The sequence below is a fragment of the Scyliorhinus torazame genome, chromosome 17 (assembly GCF_047496885.1).
Source record: "Scyliorhinus torazame isolate Kashiwa2021f chromosome 17, sScyTor2.1, whole genome shotgun sequence".
Taxonomy (NCBI): domain Eukaryota; kingdom Metazoa; phylum Chordata; class Chondrichthyes; order Carcharhiniformes; family Scyliorhinidae; genus Scyliorhinus; species Scyliorhinus torazame.
In genome coordinates, this window is record NC_092723.1 from 189805817 (window position 1) to 189827786 (window position 21970).

Genomic DNA, 21970 nt, shown 5'->3' on the forward strand with positions numbered 1-21970 from the left:
TACCAGAGAGGGCACAGACCTTTCAGCCTGAGAAGCCTTGCTGCCCCTTTGTGTCTCACTGAGGAAAGTTTTCTTTACTTCCTGGCTGAGGGGCACACACCTCAGGACTGACTCCACTTGCTGGAATCTTGACGGGGCCGATATCAGTCACCAAATCAACAGCATTAAAATTGCAGATTAATGGGAATGGGACGGATAGAGAGCTCCATGTTAACTGCCCGTCCCCATTCTTGTCCTGCTAATTGGAGAGAATTATTTGCCCGATATTGTTAGTTGAGTCAAAAATGGTTGTGTGAACTTGTTGAAATAATGGATCAGGAGATTTCTAATTTTTTAATGGGATTATTGCCATGTTATTCATTACAAATGGTCACTTATCTGTACTGAGAATATAAGTAAAAGGTGAGCTCGCCCAACGATATAATTGAAAGCTTGATTCTTAGGGTGGGGAGGTGGAGGTGCCAGGACAAATATAAGGGGAGAAAGTAACTTGTCTTATGGTGAAAGTGTTGAAGTATTAATCTAATTACATTTGTTTTCTTTAACCAGCTGATGGCTTCTTTAAAGCTGCAATCGGCCTGGTTGCAGAAGTGCCGAAGATGTTAAGCATCGATGGGAAGATGAGAACTTCAGAAGGGTTTCTTCTCGAGTTCCTCAATAACTTCTTTTCCACATTGTTGATTGTGCCTGTAAGTATCCTTAACTGTGTAACTGGCCTCAAATGTGAACTGGAATATTTTGGGCAGAGGAGTGAATGGCTGTGTCTGTTGAGGCTCTCGTAGCTGCCATGAAATGGTCGGATGCTGAGTTTTGTCCTTCGTTCCCCAAACGTTCGTGGCCGAGGCTGAACTACAAAAGGGAGCTACTGGCTGTGAGCGGTTAATGGGTCTGTCAGCTATATCCCGAATAAAACTGACTCAATCTGTAGTTGAATAGACCTGGGGCAGGTTGCCTGCAGTGAAGCAGCATTCAAGGCCAAGGAATAATTGGATCGAGATGGGTAGTAATTCAGTCCACATTGCAAGGCCATATTCTATCCTTATCTTTAAATCAGACTTTGATTTAACATGATCAGAAGTTTGATGCCAACAGCAACTTAGATTTAGCGAATCAAAAGGCCTCAAGACCTTTCACAGGAATGTTATTCACAAAATGTGATGCTTTGCCGTATTTAATAGGACAGGTGAGCAAATGCCTGGTTAAGACTCTGGTTTTAAAGAACATGTTACAGTGGAGAGAGAGACATGCCCTGGCACAACTGTGCTGAAGGCAATGTCAAGGGGCGCCCCCAGGGAGCTCCATTGGGGGTGTTCCCCTTGCGTGTGGGGGACGTTGCCCCAGTGCATGGGAGGGAGGCTATTTAACGCAGACTGGAGCTAGCGTTACTGGCTCTATCAGGCCCACCCTGCCACTGTGACAATGTCAGGAAGGGCTACAGCATTTTCTTTCTCTTGTGCTGCTATAACTGGTGAGTCAAGCCATGGAATTGCACACCAGCGTCCTCCCCAGAGCCAGCACCTAGAGGGAAAATTGGAAAATGTTGCCACATATCTCTAATTCTTCACCTTTAATACTGGGAGTAGGCCTGATTGTTTTTGGCTTACTATATTTTTTTGGAAGGTAGTTAAGAGTCGAGCACAAAAAGAAAATGCTGGAAAATCTCAGCAGGTCTGGCAGCATCTGTAGGGAGAGAAAAGAGCTCACGTTTGGAGTCCAATGACTCTTTGTCAAAGCTAACCTCCCCCCGCCCGCCCCTGCTACAGATGCTGCCAGACCTGCTAAGATTTTCCAGCATCCGCAGTAATTTGCTTTTATAAGAGTCGAGCACACATGGCGGGAGTCCATCGTCACATGTAGGCCCAGGCCAGTTAAGGATGGCAGATTTTCTTCTCAAAAGGACATGATCCAGATGGGATTTTGCAACAATCGACGATTGTTGTCATGGGCACAATCACTGAGACTAGCTTTATATTCCACATGTTGTTCCGCTGCCGCAGTGGGATTTGAATCCGTTTCCCCAGAGTGTTGGCCTCTGGATTACTAACCTTGCGACATTGCCACTGCGCCACCACCCCCCCGTCAGAGCCCGATGAATCTTTCCTTCACATTGTTGAGTCTGCTTCCACCAGCTTTTCAGGCAATGCATTCTGGATTATAGCAATTTGCTGTGCTCGTAAAATGAGAAAATCTCATTTGTCCACCTTTGATTTTTTTTTTAATCTGTTACCGGAAATCTACATTCTCTGGTCACCACCCTTTTCTAGTATTGGGAATAGTGGAACAGGTCTCCCTATATTCTCTACCGAAACCTGAACATCTCTATTAAATCTTCCCACAACATTCCTTGTTCCTCTACAGGTCTGATTGATCCAGAGGAATGATGTGGCCTCAGAATTGCTGGATTCCTTTTTATTAATGGTAGCCTTTTACCAGCCGGGATGTCGGTTGGCTCAGTGGGCTGGATGGCTGGTTCGTGATGTGGAGTGAGGCCAGCAGCGTGGGTTCAACTCCCGTACAGGGTTATGCATGAAGGCCCTGCTCCCCAACCTTGCCCCTCGCCTGAGGTGTGGTGACCCTCGGGTTAAATCACCACCAGTCAGCTCTCAAAGGAGAGAGCAGCCTATGGTCTTCTGGGACTGTGGCAACAGTTACAGTTTACATTTTTACCAGCTATCTCTTCCACCTTTAACTCACTAACTTTTGACGCAGCCCTGCTACTGCCCAAGCGACCTACCTTCCAGTCTTCTTGCCTGCAGCCGAGTGCCTCCTTTCCAGTAAACGTTCTAGGACCCAACTTCCGGCTATCTAGCTTCATGGAATCATAGAAGTTTACAGCATGGAAACAGGCCCTTCGGCCCAACCAGTCCATGCCGCCCAGTTTTTACCATTAAGCTAGTCCCAGTTGCCCGCACTTGGCCCATAACCCTCTATACCCATCTTACCCATACAAACAAAGAAAAGTACAGCACAGGAACAGGCCCTTCGGCCCTCCAAGCCCGTGCCGACCATGCTGCCCGACTAAACTACAATCTTCTACACTTCCTGGGTCCGTATCCCTCTATTCCCATCCTATTCATGTATTTGTCAAGATGCCCCTTAAATGTTACTATCGTCCCTGCTTCCACCACCTCCTCCAGTAGTGAGTTCCAGGCACCCACTACCCTGTGTAAAAAAACTTGCCTCATACATCTACTCTAAACCTTGCCCCTCTCACCTTAAACCTATGCCCCCTAGTAATTGACCCCTCTACCCTGGGGAAAAGCCTCTGACTATCCACTCTGTCTATGCCCCTCATAATTTTGTAGACCTCTATCAGGTCGCCCCTCAACCTCCGTCGTTCCAGTGAGAACAAACCGAGTTTATTCAACCGCTCCTCATAGTTAATGCCCTCCATACCAGGCAACATCCTGGTAAATCTCTTCTGCACCCTCTCTAAAGCCCCCACATCCTTCTGGTAGTGTGGCGACCAGAATTGAACACTATACTCCAAGTATGGCCTAACTAAGGTTCTATACAGCTGCAACATGACTTGCCAATTCTTATACTCAATGCCCCGGCCAATGAAGGCAAGCATGCCGTATGCCTTCTTGACTACCTTCTCCACCTGTGTTGCCCCTTTCAGTGACCTGTGGACCTTTACACCTCGATCTCTCTGACTTTCAATACTCTTGAGGGTTCTACCATTCACTGTACTGAAGTCAGATGCGAAATTTATACACATTCCACAGCTAAAGCTGTGTTTCAAATTAGCTTGTTGTATTCCTTATACAATGTATATTTGTGTATAAAACTCATATTCGGCTGATAATTCTCACACTGATGGTGTTTTAGACACACTCTTTGACTTATCACATAAGAACTAGGAGCAGGAGTCGGCCATCTGGCCCCTCGAGCCTGCTCCGCCATTCAATGAGATCATGGCTGATCTTTTGTGGACTCAGCTCCACTTTCCGGCCCGAACACCATAACCCTTAATCCCTTTATTCTTCAAAAAACTATCTATCTTTATCTTAAAAACATTGAATGTAACTATCTAAATGCTTTTTAAAAGACACAATTGTACCCGCCTCTACTACTACCTCTGGCAGCCCATTACAGACACTCACCACCCTCGGAGTGAAGAAATTGCCCCTCTGGGCCCTTCTGAATCTCTCCCCTCTCACCTTAAACCTATGCCCTCTAGTTTTAGACTCCCCTACCTTTGGGAAAAGATGTTGACTATCTACCTTATCTATGCCCCTCATTATTTTATAGACCTCTATAAGATCACCCCTAAGCCTCCTACGCTCCAGGGAAAGAAGTCCCAGTCTATCCAGCCTCTCCTCATAACTCAAACCATCAAGTCCCGGCAACATCCTAGTAAATCTTTTCTGCACTCTTTCCAGTTTAATAATATCCTTTCTATAATAGGGTGACCAGAACTGCACACAGTATTCCAAGTGTGGCCGTACCAATGTCTTGTACAACTTCAACAAGACGTCCCAACTCCTGTATTCAATGTTCTGACCAATGAAACCAAGCATGCCGAATGCCTTCTTCACCACCCTGTCCACCTGCGACTCCACCTTCAAGGAGCTATGAACCTGTACTCCTAGATCTCTTTATTCTATAACTCTTCCCAACGCCATACCATTAACTGAGTAGGTCCTGGCCTGATTCGATCTGCCAAAATGCATCACCTCACATTTATCTAAATTAAACTCCATCTGCCATTCGTCGGCCCACTGGCCTAATTGATCAAGATCCCGTTGCAATCCTAGATAACCTTCTTCACTATCCACTGTGCCACCAATCTTGGTGTCATCTGCAAACTTACTAACCATGCCTCCTAAATTCTCATCCAAATCATTAATATAAATCACAAATAACAGTGGACCCAGCACCGATCCCTGAGGCACACCACTGGTCACAGGCCTCCAGTTTGAAAAACAACCCTCTACAACCACCCTCTGCCTTCTGTCGTCCAGCCAATTTTGAATCCAATTGGCAACCTCACCCTGGATCCCGTGAGCTTTAACCTGCAACAACCTACCATGCGGTACCTTGTCAAAGGCTTTGCTAAAGTCCATGTAGACAACGTCTACTGCACTGCCCTCATCTACCTTCTTGGTCACCCCCTCAAAAAACTCAATCAAATTTGTGAGACATGATTTTCCATGCACAAAGCCATGCTGACTGCCCCGAATCAGTCCTTGCCTCTCTAAATGCTTGTAGATCCTGTCTCTCAGAATACCTTCTAGCAACTTACCTACTACAGACGTTAGGCTCACCGGTCTGTAGTTCCCAGGCTTTTCCCTGCTGCCCTTCTTAAACAAGGGCACAACATTCGCCACTCTCCAATCTTCAGGCACCTCACCTGTGGCTGCCGATGATTCAAATATCTCTGTTAGGGGACCCGCAATTTCCTCCCTAGCCTCCCACAACATCCTGGGATACATTTCATCAGGTCCCGGGGATTTATCTACCTTGATGCGCTTTAAGACTTCCAGCACCACCTCCTCTGTAATATGCACACTTCTCAAGACATCACTATTTATTTTCCTTAGTTTCCTAACATCCATGCCTTTCTCCACCATGAATACCGATGAGAAATATTCATTCAGGATCTCACCCAACTCTTGTGGCTCTGCACATAGATGCCCTTGTTGATCCTTAAGAGGCCCGATTCTGTCCCGAGTTACTCTTTTCCCCTTTATGTATCTGTAGAATCTCTTTGGATTCTCCCTTGCATTATTTGCCAAAGCAATTTCATGTCCCCTTTTTGCCCTCCTGATTTCCCTCTTAACTCTATTTCGACAATCTCTATACTCTTCAAGGGATCCACTTGATCCCAGTTGCTTATGTACGTCATATGCCGCCTCCTTCTTTTTGACCAGAGTCTCAATATCTCGAGTCATCCAGGGTTCCCTACTTCTACCAGCCTTGCCCTTCACTCTAAAGGGAATGTGCTTACCCTGCACCCTGGTTAACACATTTTTAAAAGCCTCCCATTTACCAGCCATCCCTTTGCCTGCCAACAGTCTCCCCCAATCTACCTCTGCAAGTTCCTGTCTGATACCATCAAAATTGGCCTTGCCCCAATTAAGAATTTTAACTCTTGGGCCAGACCTATCATTCTCCATAGCTATCTTAAAACTAATGGAGTTATGGTCACTTGTCCCAAAGTGATCTCTCACTAGCACTTCTGTCACTTGCCCTTCCTTATTTCCCAAGACGAGGTCAAGTTTTGCCCCCTCTCTAGTCGGTCCATCCACATACTGAATGAGAAATTCCTCCTGAATACACTCAACAAATTTCCCTCCATCCAAGCCCCTAATGCTATGGCTGTCCCAGTCAATGTTGGGAAAGTTAAAGTCCCCTACTACTACCACCCTATTATTCTTGCAGCTATCTGTAATCTTACATATTTGCTCCTCAATTTCCCGCTGACTATTTGGGGGCCTGTAGTACAGTCCTACCAAGGTGATCTCTCCCTTCTTATTTTTCAGTTCCACCCATATAGACTCAGTGGGCGAACCCTCGGATATATCCCCTCTAAGTACTGCCGTGATGTTCTCCCTAATCAAAAACGCCACTCCCCCTCCTCTCTTACCTCCTGTTCTATCCTTTCTATAGCATCTGTACCCCGGAACATTGAGCTGCCAGTCCTGCCCCTCCCTTAGCCATGTTTCAGTCATAGCTATAATATCCCAGTCCCATGTGCCCGTCCATGCCCTGAGTTCATCCGCTTTGCCCGTCAGGCCCCTTGCATTGAAATAAATGCAGTTTAATATAGACCTTCCTTGCTCTCTGCCCTGCTTTCTCAGGTCATGCTTTACACACACTCCCTTCCTGCCTTTTGTTTCTGTCCCCACTGACTTCCTACATCGGTTCCCTTCCCCCTGCCACATTAGTTTAAACCCTCCCCAACTGCACTAGCAAACACACCCCCGAGAACATTGGTTCCGGTCCCACCCAGATGCAGACCGTCCGATTTGTACAGGTCCCACCTCCCCCAGAACCGGTCCCAATGTCCCAGGAATTTGAAACCCTCCCTCTTGCACCATCTCTCAAGCCACGTATTCATCCTAGCTATCCTGTCATTCCTACTCTGACTATCACGTGGCACTGGTAGCAATCCTGAGATTACTACCTTTGAGGTCCTACTTTTTAGTTTAACTCCTAACTCCCTAAATTCAGCTTGGAGGACCTCATCCCGTTTTTTTACCTATATCGTTGGTGCCCATATGCACCACGACAGCTGGCTGTTCACCCTCCCCCTCCAGAATGCCCTGCAGCCGCTCCGAGACATCCTTGACCCTTGCACCAGGGAGGCAACATACCAACATGGATTCTCGTTTGCGTCCACAGAAACGCCTGTCTATTCCCCTTACAATTGAATCCCCTATCACTATAGCTCTGCCACTCTTCTACCCGCCCTTCTGTGCAGCAGAGCCAGCCACGGTGCCATGAACCTGGCTGCTGCCACCTTCCCCTGGTGAGCCATCTCCCCCAACAGTTTCCAAAATGGTAAATCTGTTTTGGAGGGAGATGACCGCAGGGGATCCCTGCACTGCCTTCCTACTCTTCCTCTGTCTGTTGGTCGCCCATTCCCTATCTGCCTCAGTAATTTTAATCTGCGGTGTGACCAACTCACTGAATGTGCTATCCACAACTTCCTCAGCATCGCGGATGCTCCAAAGTGAGTCCATCCGCAGCTCCAGAGCCGTCAAGCGGTCGAACAGGAGCTGCAGTTGGACACACTTCTTGCAGATGAAGGAGTCGGGGACACCAGAAGGGTCCCTGACTTGCCACATCTCACAAGAGGAGCATGACACGGGTCTGAGCTCTCCTGCCATGACTTAAACCTGAAGTTAAATTTGAACTACACTACACAGCTAAGAGAAAGTCAAAGAGAGAGAAATCACTTACCAGTTACAAGCCAATCACTTACCTGCTGGCTGTGATGTAATTGCTCCCGAGGCTCCCTCACAGGTCTGCTTCTCTGCACCTCCTTAAGATGAGCACCAAATTCCCTTAACTAGTTAATTAATTTACTTAATTAATTGGATTTTTTTTTTTTTTTGGGGGGGGGGGGGGGGAAACTCAACCCCAAACACCAAACTCCCAAAAACAAACACAGCCCTCACTCACCTCTTACCCAAACTCAGCCTTACCCAAACTCAGATACACTCTGTTTGCCTCCAGCACTCAGCCTTACCCAAACTCAGATACACTCTGTTTGCCTCCAGCACTCCGTCTCTAAAGGCACTTCAGCCACACCCTTTGTCTCCTTCCTGATTTACAGTCAGCCAATAGGCCTGCTCCCAAAACTGATCTCCCGAAACTAACAGCTGACCTGCAAGGTAAGGAAGTGGCTAAGCAGTACTTACCTCACCCAAGCCGCGACCTTTTAAACTGTCCCCTCTGCCTCGCAGCTCCCGCGCTTTTTGAAACTCCCGCGCTGTTTCCAAGGTCCCGGCTCCCTCCCTCTCCCGAACAGCTGACCTGCAAGGTAAGGAAGTGGTTAAGCAGTACTTACCTCACCCACGCCGCGACCTTAGACATGCATGTCTCAAACCTGGACTCTGCTCTACCTCTGACCCCTCCACATTTAGGGGGGCCTCTTCCCCCTGAACCTAACCTCGAAGCAGTGGTGTATATGACGTGTGCCAATGTGATTCCTGCAGTAATTGTGGGTGTGAATCCGCCTGACTTGCTGTACAGTCTGACTCTCTCCTGATTTCCATCGCTTTTGGCCAGATTCCCAGCAATCAAGCGCAAGCTCCTTGCAGAAGCACTGACTGACGGGCAGTACATTCTCAATTTAACTCTGATAATGGGAAGAGTAATATTACCTATATTCAGTGGAAGAATCTGATTAATCTAAATCTAATGTATGATTTAATATGCAAGTGCATTTCATGTATAGAATCTTCAGGGTGCTTCACGGAAACACCAAATCACGGGAGAGCAATTGGAGAGGGTGATAGAAGGTTTGGGCGAAGAGGTGGGCTCGGAGAAGAATCTTTCAGGAAGTGAGATTGATCGTGGAACACAATCTGAGCGGGCTGTAAACAGCTGAAGGAAGGGGTGGATGGTCAGGAGGCCAGAATCATGTTATGACCAGGTTGGAGGGGGTGAAAGGTTCTCCTCGTTTGACTGCAAGTGTTTTTGTTTAAAGAAAAGGATTCTACTTGCCAATTCATTGTGTATCTAACTGTTACCTGCTGTGATAAAGAATTGGTTAGGCAGGGTTTCTTTATATTTTAACAGTAAGGGGTTTTATTACACTAAAACCGATCTGAAAAAAATATGAATAATACGTGGATAATTAGGTGGATTGGCCATGATAAATTGCCCTTAGTGACCAAAAAAGGTTAGGAGAGGTTATTGGGTTATGGGGATAGGGTGGAAGTGAAGGTTTAAGTGGGTTGGTACCGGCACACTCGATGGGCCGAATGGCCTCCTTCTGCACGATGTTCTATGTATATGTTGGTCAAATCCTTGTAGTTGTTTGTTGTGTTTTTCAAAGTGGCACATTGTGATAGTCAAGCCAGAAATGTCAGGGCATGGATGAAATAGAATTTAAGCCAGTTGCATGGTTGCCTGTGTGGATTAGAAACTTCTATCCTCGAATATACAGACTCTGTGCAAGTCCCAAAAGATGCTGATTACTCTTGAGAAACCCTCAAACAGTTTTTGATATTTTATAACGTGACCAATGCCTGTGTTCTGATGGCCTCAGCTCCTTATCAGACTGCATGCTGTTGTTTTCTTTCTACTCTACTCTCTAATGCTGTGACAAAATCTGGGAAAGAGTAAAGGAATTAGACAACTTGCACTACTGTCGAGCTTCCCGGCATCCTAATCACAGCTTATGCTGCACCATTGAGTGGATTGAGTGGATTTTTAGTTGACGAGGATGGAATAGACTTTTGGGAGGTTGGACAGAATGTGGAGGTAGATGAGAAACAATTGAGTGAAGCAGCATAAGGAAGAGAACCGAATTGTAGATATGGGAGTTGAAAACCCTTGAGGATTTCCGATGTGGCGGGCCCCCAGGAAACGGAGAGACCAGTTTGATCCTTGATGTGAAATTGGCAATACTGGCGGTGTCAGCTAAGTCCGCATTCATTCACAAAATTGTTACAGCTTTATTTAGAGGAGTGCGTTGAATTCTCAGAGTTGTGCAAAGTACATAAAATATTTTTAACAGGGTAACATTGAATTTGAAATATTAGTGATTGCAAGTTTGTTTTGAGCAGTTTCTTTGTCCTGAACTGAGAGGTGGCAGGAATATGACCGTGTTAGCACATGGAGGGGGGTCAGTGTTAGCACATAAGAACATAAGAACTAGGAGCAGGAGAATGAGCACTTGAATTGTTATAATATTCAAGGCAAAGAGTCAAGTGCTGGGAACATAAGAACATAAGAACTAGGAGCAGGTGTAGGCCATCTGGCCCCTCGAGCCTGCTCCACCATTCAATGAGATCATGGCTGATCTTTTGTGGACTCAGCTCCACTTTTCGGCCCGAACACCATAACCCTTAATCCCTTTGTTCTTCAAAAAACTATCTATCTTTATCTTAAAAACATTTAATGAAGGAGCCTCTACTGCTTCACTGGGCAAGGAATTCCATAGATTCACAACCCTTTGGGTGAAGAAGTTCCTCCGAAACTCAGTCCTAAATCTACTTCCCCTTATTTTGAGGCTATGCCCCCTAGTTCTGCTTTCACCCGCCAGTGGAAACAACCTGCCCGCATCTATCCTATCTATTCCCTTCATAATTTTATATGTTTCTCTAAGATCTCCCCTCATCCTTCTAAATTCTAACGAGTACAGTCCCAGTCTACTCAACCTCTCCTTGTAATCCAACCCCTTCAGCTCTGGGATTAACCTAGTGAATCTCCTCTGCACACCCTCCAGTGCCAGTACGTCCTTTCTCAAGTAAGGAGACCAAAACTGAACACAATGCTCCAGGTGTGGCCTCACTAGCACCTTATACAATTGCAGCATAACCTCCCTAGTCTTAAACTCCATCCCTCTAGCAATGAAGGACAAAATTCCATTTGCCTTCTTAATCACCTGTTGCACCTGAAAACCAACTTTTTGTGACTCATGCACTAGCACACCCAGGTCTCTCTGCACAGCAGCATGTTTTAATATTTTATCATTTAAATAATCCCTTTTGCTGTTGTTCCTACCAAAATGGATAACCTCACATTTGTCAACATTGTATTCCATCTGCCAGACCCTAGCCCATTCACTTAGCCTATCCAAATCCCTCTGCAGACTTCCAGTATCCTCTGCACTTTTTGCTTTACCACTCATCTTAATGTCGTCTGCAAACTTGGACACAATGCCCTTGGTCCCCAGCTCCAAATCATCTATGTAAATTGTGAACAATTGTGGGCCCAACACTGATCCCTGAGGGACACCACTAGCTACTGATTGCCAACCAGAGAAACACCTATTAATCCCCACTCTTTGCTTTCTATTAATTAACCTATCCTCTATCCATGCTACTACTTTCCCCTTAATGCCATGCATCTTTATCTTGTGCAGCAACCTTTTGTGTGGCACCTTGTCAAAGGCTTTCTGGAAATCCAGATATACCATATCCATTGGCTCTCCGTTATCTACCGCACTGGTAATGTCCTCAAAAAATTCCACTAAATTAGTTAGGCATGACCTGCCCTTTATGAACCCATGCTGCGTCTGCCCAATGGGACAATTTCCATCCAGATGCCTCGCTATTTCTTCCTTGATGATAGATTCCAGCATCTTCCCTACTACCGAAGTTAAGCTCACTGGCCTATAATTACCCGCTTTCTGCTTACCTCCTTTTTTAAGCAGTGGTGTCACGTTTGCTAATTTCCAATCTGCCGGGACCACCCCAGAGTCTAGAGAATTTTGGTAAATTATCACTAGTGCATTTGCAATTTCCCTAGCCATCTCTTTTAGCACTCTAGGATGCATTCCATCAGGGCCAGGAGACTTGTCTACCTTTAGCCCCATTAGCTTGCCCATCACTACCTCCTTGGTGATAACAATCCTCTCAAGGTCCTCACCTGTCATAGCCTCATTTCCATCAGTCACTGGCATGTTATTTGTGTCTTCCACTGTGAAGACCGACCCAAGTTCAGTTCCTCAGCCATTTCCTCATCTCCCATTATTAAATCTCCCTTCTCATCCTCTAAAGGACCAATATTTACCTTAGCCACTCTTTTTTGTTTTATATATTTGTAGAAACTTTTACTATCTGTTTTTATATTCTGAACAAGTTTACTCTCATAATCGATCTTATTCTTCTTGAAAGCTTTTTTAGTAGTTTTCTGTTGCCCCCTAAAGATTTCCCAGTCCTCTAGTCTCCCACTGATCTTTGCTACTTTGTATGCTTTTTCCTTCAATTTGATACTCTCCCTTATTTTCTTAGATATCCACGGCCGATTTTCCCTCTTTCTACCGTCCTTCCTTTTTGTTGGTATAAACGTTTGCTGAGCACTGAAAAATCGCTTGGAAGGTTCTCCACTGTTCCTCAACTGTTTCACCATAAAGTCTTTGCTCCCAGTCTACCTTAGCTAGTTCTTCTCTCATCCCATTGTCATCTCCTTTGTTTAAACACAAAACACTAGTGTTTGATTTTACCTTCTCACCCTCCATCTGTATTTTAAATTCCACCATATTGTGATCGCTCCTTCCGAGAGGATCCCTAACTATGAGATCCTGAATCAATCCTGTCTCATTACACAGGACCAGATCTAGGACCGCTTGTTCCCTCGTAGGTTCCATTACATACTGTTCTGGGAAACTATCGCGGATACATTCTATAAACTCCTCAAGGCTGCCTTGACCGACCTGGTTAAACCAACCGACATGTAGATTAAAATCCCTCATGATAACTGCTGTACCATTTCTACATGCATTAGTTATTTCTTTGTTTATTGCCTGCCTTACCATAATGTTACTATTTGGTGGCCTATAGACTACTCCTATCTGACTTTTTTGCCTGACTATTCCTGATTTCCATCCAAATGGATTCAACCTTATCCTCCATAGCACCGATGTCATCCCTTACTGTTGCCCGGATGTCATCCTTAAATAACAGAGCTACACCACCTCCCTTACCATCCACCCTGTCCTTCCGAATAGTTTGATACCCCCGGATATTTAACTCCCAGTCGTGACCATCCTTTAACCATGTTTCAGTAATGGCCACTAAATCATAGTCATTCACGATGATTTGCGCCATCAACTCATTTACCTTATTCCGAATACTACGAGCATTCAGGTAAAGTACACTTATGTTGGCTTTTTTACCTCTGTTCTGAATCTTAATACCTCGATCAGTAACCTCTCCTAAGTTATATTTCCTCCTAACTTTTCTCCTAATTTTCCTTGTCATTGAACCCATATCTTCCTGTAACAACCTGCCGCGTCGCTTACCATTAAATGTTTTCACTTCCCGTTTTATTCCTTTTAGTATTCCTGGTCCTATTCACTGAGCTCCCCTCAGTCACTGTACCTTGTACTGTCGCCCATTTTGATTTTTGACTATGGCTTCTCTGCCTTACACTTTCCCCCTTACTGCCTTTTGTTTCTGTCCCTGTTTTACTACTTTCCAACTTCCTGCATCGGTTCCCATCCCCCTGCCACATTAGTTGAAACTCTCCCCAACAGCTCGAGCAAACACCCCCCTTAGGACATCGGTCCCAGTCCTGCCCAGGTGCAGACCGTCCGGTTTGTACTGGTCCCACCTCCCCTAGAACCGGTTCCAATGCCCCAGGAATTTGAATCCCTCCCTCTTGCACCATCTCTCGAGCCACACATTCATCCTGTCTATCCTGACATTCCTACTCTGACTAGCTCATGGCACTGGTAGCAATCCTGAGATTATTACCTTTTGAGGTCCTACTTTTTAGTTTAACTCCCAACTCCCTGAATTCAGCTTGTCGGACCTCGTCCTGTTTTTTACCTATATCGTTGGTGCCTATGTGCTCCACGATAGCTGGCTGTTCACCCCCCCCCCCAGAATGTCCTGCAGCCGCTCCGAGACATCCTTGACCCTTGCACCAGGGAGGCAACATACCATCCTGGAGTCTCTATTGCGTCCGCAGAACCGCCTGTCTATTCCCCTTACGATTGAGTCCCCTATCACTATAGCCCTGCCATTCTTCTTCCTGCCCAGCTGCGCAGCAGAGCCAGCCACGGTGCCATGAACCTGGCTGCTGCTGCCTTCCCCTGGTGAACCATCTCCCTCAACAGTATCCAAAGCGGTATATCTGTTTTGTAGGGAGATGACCGCAGGGGACACCTGCACTGCCTTCCTACTCTTGCTCTGTCTTTTGGTCACCCGTTTTCTATCTCCCTCAGCACCTTTCACCTGCGGTGTGACCAACTCGCTAAACGTGCTATCCACGACGTCCTCAGCATCGCGGATGCTCCAAAGTGAGTCCATCCGCAGCTCCAGAGCCGTCAAGCGGTCTAACAGGAGCTGCAACTGGACACACTTGCACGTGAAGGAGCCAGGGACAGTAGACGTGTCCTTGAGCTCCCACATCGCACACGAGGAGCATGACACGGGTCTGAGATCTTCTGCCATGTCTTAAACCTTCGGTTAACTTCAACAATTACAATTTCCCCCCCAAAATAAATAAATAAACAAACAAATAAACAACGAAGAAAAAATAAATATACCAATGAAAAGAAAACATAAACACTAATTACCAGTCACTTACCAGGGATAAAAAGCACCTCCTCTCCACCCAGCTTTGAATTCCCACCTAGATTCAAATTCCCAAACTCACTCTTCGTTCTGTCTCACTCTGGCTGTGTCCTCTCTGGCTCACTGGGAGAACTCACTCATGGAGGGGGGTATGAAGAGATAAACAGTGAGATAATTATCTGCTGATTTCTAATTTACTGTAGCCGACTTGCACATTAACCTGTGGTACATGTTTTCGAACAGGATCCTCCCGAGCAAGGTGTCCTGTACTTGGTGAGAGGTCTTTTGAATGTGATCCAGGACTACATTTGGGAAGATCATACGGATTCCAAAGTGCGAATTTACATTAATGTTTTACATTTGCTGGCTGCAGCAAGTCAAGAAAGATACCCCTACCACGTGGATAAAGGTACAGTGTGTGCCTGTGAAGTGGATAAAGGTACAGTGTGTGCCTGTGAAGTTATTTTAGATATAATTTAGGAAAATAAACATTTGTCATTGCGCATACAGTGATGTCAAACTTGATGGGTGTTAACACCCGGGAAAATACAATGCTTATCATTCAAAAAGCTGAAGGCGATGTTATCGGGAGATAATGGCCGCCATCGACCAGCTAGATATTGGGAGAAGCTTCCCACGGGCTCCCCGGGAACCAGCATGCCGAGCATGATCTATCCAAATCTCACGAGATGTCGCAATCAGGATCCCACCCAGTATGGGAAGTCTTGCACGAGTAAGTTGATTTTAAACCTACCTAGGCGTTCTCACCCGGGAGCTCCCGGGACCTAGCGGGCTCCCCAGGGAGTCCCCAGCCGGGTGCCATTCAGTACTGGTCCTCACAAACGTGGACCGGGCGGGAGGGGGTGTCTCCCAGGCCATTGGAGGCCCCGGGTGGCCTCCAATGGCCTGGGCAGGGTGGCCCCCGGGTGGTCAGGAACAGGGCAGGGTGGCCCCCGGGTGGTCAGGAACAGGGCAGGGTGGCCCCCGGCCCTCTCCCTGGAACGCAGGCACCTTGGCAATGCCACCCTGACATTTCAAAGCCAGCAGGAGCACGGTCTGAATGGCACTGCCAAGGGTCGGGGCCTGGGGGAGTAAGGCCCATGACAGGACAGTGGAGGGGGGTATGAAGGGGGGTGGTGCAGGGCGGGTACAAAGGAGCCTTTGGAAGATGGGGGGAATGAAGGGTGGCTGGCGTTCCTGGAAGGGAGGGGCTGACGGGGGTGAGAAGGCCTGAAAAGGGGGAGCGGGGCACCCTCAAAAACCCCATAGCGGGGTGTCATCATGTGGGGCGGGGGGGGTAATACTCATGTATATGGGGGGGGTGACATTTCCCATTGGGGGGGGGGGGGGGGGGAGAGATCCTACAAGCCCTCTTGGAGATCGGGCCTCCCTTTCAAAATGTTGGCCCTGTCTCTGAGGAGTCGGTCTACCAGCAAGTTCAGCTCCCCAGTGATGGAAATAATTCCAAGTGTGGACATGACAGGGTAGAAACTCCCCAGGGCCCAAAGTGTATATGATTCTATAAAGTGTGGATAGATAGGGGCGGGAAACTCCCACATAACCCACCACAAATGGCACATCGAAACATTTCTGTTAGATCACGGCCAATATTTTTCTGCATTTCAGTTCACTGAATCAAATTCAAGATGCGTTTTGCAATTTAAAATGTTGTCATATTGGTATATATTGTAAATAGTGTGTGTGTATATGTATCTATTCATATTTGTTTATATGGACAAAGGCAATGGTTGTTTTGAATTAAACCTTTTAAGTTTAATCTGATGATAGCAACAACATAACCTTTGACAGCTGATAGTGCAAAGCACTTTTAATTTCTTTCTTGAATCAACAGCAGACTTAATTACTATATCCGGAAATCACATTTTAATTGATAAGCCTCCTCTTTAGGAATGATCTCAACATTTCTATCTCTTAAAAAGATTCAAGGGAGCAGCAATATTGGGCTAACATTGAGACTTTCAGAAACCCATAATTGAGACAGGACCAAATCCACGATGGTGGAATACTCACCAAATATCCGGAGAAGAATTGTGCCTCCAAGAAGCAATCTAAAACATAGAACATAGAACTGTACAGCACAGTACAGGCCCTTCGGCCCCGTGGAGATTACAGGAAACGTCCTGATTTTACTCCAGTGCATCGTGACACAGGTCACCCGTGTGAGATATATTCAGCACTTGCACTGATCCCTGCAGCTGTAACTGTGAATTCAGTTTTAACAGAACAGGCAAATCAAATATATTTACAAGTGAAGACACAGAATAATTAGCATCAGTACAAGACCATTCAGGTGCTGACTCACTCATTTGTAAGTCCCAGATAGCAATCAAAATTGTCGGACTTTGAAGAGGAAGAGCTTTCGACCTGGTAATCAAGTCCAATTCGAGGCTGATGAACGACCCTTCGCGGGGCCACAGCGAGCTGCTTATTCTGATCTTCGTACAGAGGCCATTCATGCTGCATCCAACCCCGCCCACCCCGAAACTGATCCGTTGCTGTACCTGCACCAATCCATATCAGACGGGGTATTTCCTGTGTTACATTATAAGTGAATTAAAATGAAGGGATTTTTTGTAAACAGACTTTTATTACATGCAAAGTCACTGTGAATGTGCCCACTGCACTAACTAACTTCTGGCTCCAATTTCCCATAGTTTTTGGAGGATATTGTGCTGTTCCTCCCATAGAGCAGTTTCAATTTTGCCAAACAGCAGATATAGAATCATAGAATTCACAGTGCAGAAGGAGGCCATTTGGCCCATCGAGTCTGCACCGGCCCTAGCAAAGAAGCACCCTACTCAAGCCTACGTCTCTACCCTATCCCCGTAACCCAGTAACCCCCATTTAACCTTTTTGGACACTAAGGGCAATTTAGCACGGCCAATCTACCTAACCTGCACATCTTTGGACTGTGGGAGGAAACCGGAGCACCCGGAGGAAACCCACGTAGACACGGGGAGAACGTGCAGACTCCGCACAGACAGTGACCTAAGCCACGAATTGAAACTAGGACCCTGGAGCTGTGGAGCAGTTGTGCTAACCACTGTGCTACGGTGCATATAGATACTACTGCTGTTTCTGGTCAGTTACTCAGGTCTGTATTACTGAAGTTTCCCTTGTAACCATCCATGTGTGCTTTTTGGCTGCCGCACTGGATCCAAGCCCATCAGTTATACTTCCACTTTAATCTCCATCTCTTTTCTTTTCTCTTACCCCTTCAGAGTATCAGAGTATTGTTGCAACGCAGAAGGAGGCCATTTAGCCCACTGGGTTGCACCAGCTACCCAAATTGCTAATGTGACCGTGAGCCATTCTCCTGTCTTTTCCCCGTACCCCTGTACATTGTTTATATTCAAATGATCATCTAATGTCCTCTTTGTCTCAATTGAACCTGCCTCCTCCACACTTCCAGAGCATTCCAGAACGAACCACTCACTGTGAAAATGTTTTCTCATATTTGCTTCTTTTGCAAATCACTTTAAATCTGTGCCCCCTCATTCTTGATCTAGATCATTGATCTATATCAGGAAAGGCAAGGATTCCAATACTGAATCCCAGAGAAACCACTGCAAACCTCCCAAAAAATATCCATTAACCCATACTCTCTGCATTGCGGAAGGAGGTTGCTGGGAGGTAAGTCAACCTTTAAAAGCACTTGTCTTTGCAGGGGCAGGCCAGTCGATTTCGGCGGCGTGAGAACAGCTGGTGAGTGGTGAGTCAGTTTCAGCGGGAGCATTGCGGAAGGAGGTTGCTGGGAGGTAAGTCAACCTTTAAAAGCACTTGTCTTTGCAGGGGCAGGCCAGTCGATTTCGGCGGCGGGAGAACAGCTGGCTGGTTAGTCAATTTCAGCAGGAGCTGAGAATTTTTCTTTTTTTTTTTCTTTTAAATTAGTTTTTTAGGAGGGAACAGGAAGTCGACCCGCGGACGTCTGGGAAGACCCTCCCCAATAAATTCTGGTGGAGAGGAAACCCGAGACACTACACGTGTAGTGTCTCCCACCCGCCCTCCTCCTCTAACCTAATAATAAAACCCATTGGTCTGAGGTAAGTACCATATTTTATTATATTATTATTATTTTTTAGCCAGATCTTGGTAGAAAGTTAGAGGAATGGCAGGGAAGGGAGTGCAATGTTCCTCCTGCAGGATGTTTGAGGTGAGGGATGCAGTTAGTGTCCCTGCTGATTTTACCTGCAGGAAGTGCTGCCATCTCCAGCTCCTCCAAGACCGAGTTAGGGAACTGGAGCTGGAGTTGGAAGAACTTCGGATCATTCGGGAGGCAGAAGGGGTCATAGATAGCAGCTTCAGGGAATTAGTTACACCAAAGATTGGAGATAGGTGGGTAACTGTAAGAGGGACTGGGAAAAAACAGTCAGTGCAGGGATCCCCTGCGGTCGTACCCCTGAGAAACAAGTATACCGCTTTGGATACTTGTGGGGGGGGGACTTACCAGGGGTAAGCCATGGGGTACGGGCCTCTGGCACGGAGTCTGTCCCTGTTGCTCAGAAGGGAAGGGGGAGAGGAGCAGAGCATTAGTAATTGGGGACTCTATAGTCAGGGGCACAGATAGGAGATTTTGTGGGAGCGTGAGAGACTCACGTTTGGTATGTTGCCTCCCAGGTGCAAGGGTACGTGATGTCTCGGATCGTGTTTTCCGGGTCCTTAGGGGGGAGGGGGAGCAGCCCCAAGTCGTGGTCCACATTGGCACCAACGACATAGGTAGGAAAGGGGACAAGGATGTCAGGCAGGCTTTCAGGGAGCTAGGATGGAAGCTCAGAACTAGAACAAACAGAGTTGTTATCTCTGGGTTGTTGCCCGTGCCACGTGATAGTGAGATGAGGAATAAGGAGAGAGAGCATTTAAACACGTGGCTACAGGGATGGTGCAGGCGGGAGGGAGTCAGATTTTTGGATAACTGGGGCTCTTTCTGGGGAAGGTGGGACCTCTACAGACAGGATGGTCTACATCTGAACCTGAGGGGCACAAATATCCTGGGGGGGAGATTTGTTAGTGCTCTTTGGGGGGGTTTAAACTAATGCAGCAGGGGCATGGATTGTAGTTTTAGGGTAAGGGAGAATGAGAGTATAGAGGTCAGGAGCACAGATTTGACATCGCAGGAGGGGGCCAGTGTTCAGGTAGGTGGTTTGAAGTGTGTCTACTTCAATGCCAGGAGTATACGAAACAAGGTAGGGGAACTGGCAGCGTGGGTTGGTACCTGGGACTTCGATGTTGTGGCCATTTCGGAGACATGGATAGAGCAGGGACAGGAATGGATGTTGCAGGTTCCGGGGTTTAGGTGTTTTAGTAAGCTCAGAGAAGGAGGCAAAAGAGGGGGAGGTGTGGCGCTGCTAGTCAAGAGCAGTATTACGGTGGCGGAGAGGATGCTAGATGGGGACTCTTCTGCCGAGGTAGTATGGGCTGAAGTTAGAAACAGGAAAGGAGAGGTCACCCTGTTGGGAGTTTTTTATAGGCCTCCTAATAGTTCTAGGGATGTAGAGGAAAGGATGGCGAAGATGATTCTGGATATGAGCGAAAGTAACAGGGTAGTTATTATGGGAGATTTTAACTTTCCAAATATTGACTGGAAAAGATATAGTTCGAGTACAATAGATGGGTCGTTTTTTGTACAGTGTGTGCAGGAGGGTTTCCTGAAACAATATGTTGACAGGCCAACAAGAGGCGAGGCCACGTTGGATTTGGTTTTGGGTAATGAACCAGGCCAGGTGTTGGATTTGGAGGTAGGAGAGCACTTTGGGGACAGTGACCACAATTCGGTGACGTTTACGTTAATGATGGAAAGGGATAAGTATACACCGCAGGGCAAGAGTTATAGCTGGGGGAAGGGCAATTATGATGCCATTAGACGTGACTTGGGGGGGATAAGGTGGAGAAGTAGGCTGCAAGTGTTGGGCACACTGGATAAGTGGGGCTTGTTCAAGGATCAGCTACTGCGTGTTCTTGATAAGTATGTACCGGTCAGACAGGGAGGAAGGCGTCGAGCGAGGGAACCGTGGTTTACCAAGGAAGTGGAATCTCTTGTTAAGAGGAAGAAGGAGGCCTATGTGAAGATGAAGTGTGAAGTTTCGGTTGGGGCGATGGATAGTTACAAGGTAGCGAGGAAGGATCTAAAGAGAGAGCTAAGACGAGCAAGGAGGGGACATGAGAAGTATTTGGCAGGAAGGATCAAGGAAAACCCAAAAGCTTTCTATAGGTATGTCAGGAATAAGCGAATGACTAGGGAAAGAGTAGGACCAGTCAAGGACAGGGATGGGAAATTGTGTGTGGAGTCTGAAGAGATAGGCGAGATACTAAATGAATATTTTTCGTCAGTATTCACTCAGGAAAAAGATAATGTTGTGGAGGACAATGCTGAGCCCCAGGCTAATAGAATAGATGGCATTGAGGTACGTAGGGAAGAGGTGTTGGCAATTCTGGACAGGCTGAAAATAGATAAGTCCCCGGGACCTGATGGGATTTATCCTAGGATTCTATGGGAGGCCAGGGAAGAGATTGCTGGACCTTTGGCTTTGATTTTTATGTCATCATTGGCTACAGGAATAGTGCCAGAGGACTGGAGGACAGCAAATGTGGTCCCTTTGTTCAAAAAGGGGAGCAGAGACAACCCCGGCAACTATAGGCCGGTGAGCCTCACGTCTGTAGTGGGTAAAGTCTTGGAGGGGATTATAAGAGACAAGATTTATAATCATCTAGATAGGAATAATATGATCAGGGATAGTCAGCATGGCTTTGTGAAGGGTAGGTCATGCCTCACAAACCTTATTGAGTTCTTTGAGAAGGTGACTGAACAGGTAGACGAGGGTAGAGCAGTTGATGTGGTGTATATGGATTTCAGCAAAGCGTTTGATAAGGTTCCCCACGGTAGGCTGTTGCAAAAAATACGGAGGCTGGGGATTGAGGGTGATTTAGAGATGTGGATCAGAAATTGGCTAGCTGAAAGAAGACAGAGGGTGGTGGTTGATGGGAAATGTTCAGAATGGAGTTCAGTTACAAGTGGAGTACCACAAGGATCTGTTCTGGGGCCGTTGCTGTTTGTCATTTTTATCAATGACCTAGAGGAAGGCGCAGAAGGGTGGGTGAGTAAATTTGCAGACGATACTAAAGTCGGTGGTGTTGTCGATAGTGTGGAAGGATGTAGCAGATTACAGAGGGATATAGATAAGCTGCAGAGCTGGGCCGAGAGGTGGCAAATGGAGTTTAATGTAGAGAAGTGTGAGGTGATTCAC

The 21970-nt window shown here is 46.6% G+C and overlaps 1 protein-coding gene across 1 annotated transcript in view; it reads left to right on the forward strand.

The window, feature by feature from the left end:
- Nucleotides 1-21970, forward strand: part of vps35l (VPS35 endosomal protein sorting factor like) — a 158850-nt gene that overhangs the window by 104142 nt on the left and 32738 nt on the right. Inside the window, 2 exon segments of the mRNA XM_072481891.1 lie at nucleotides 550-689; nucleotides 14952-15117. Of these exon segments, the coding sequence (XP_072337992.1) occupies nucleotides 550-689; nucleotides 14952-15117 (306 nt within the window).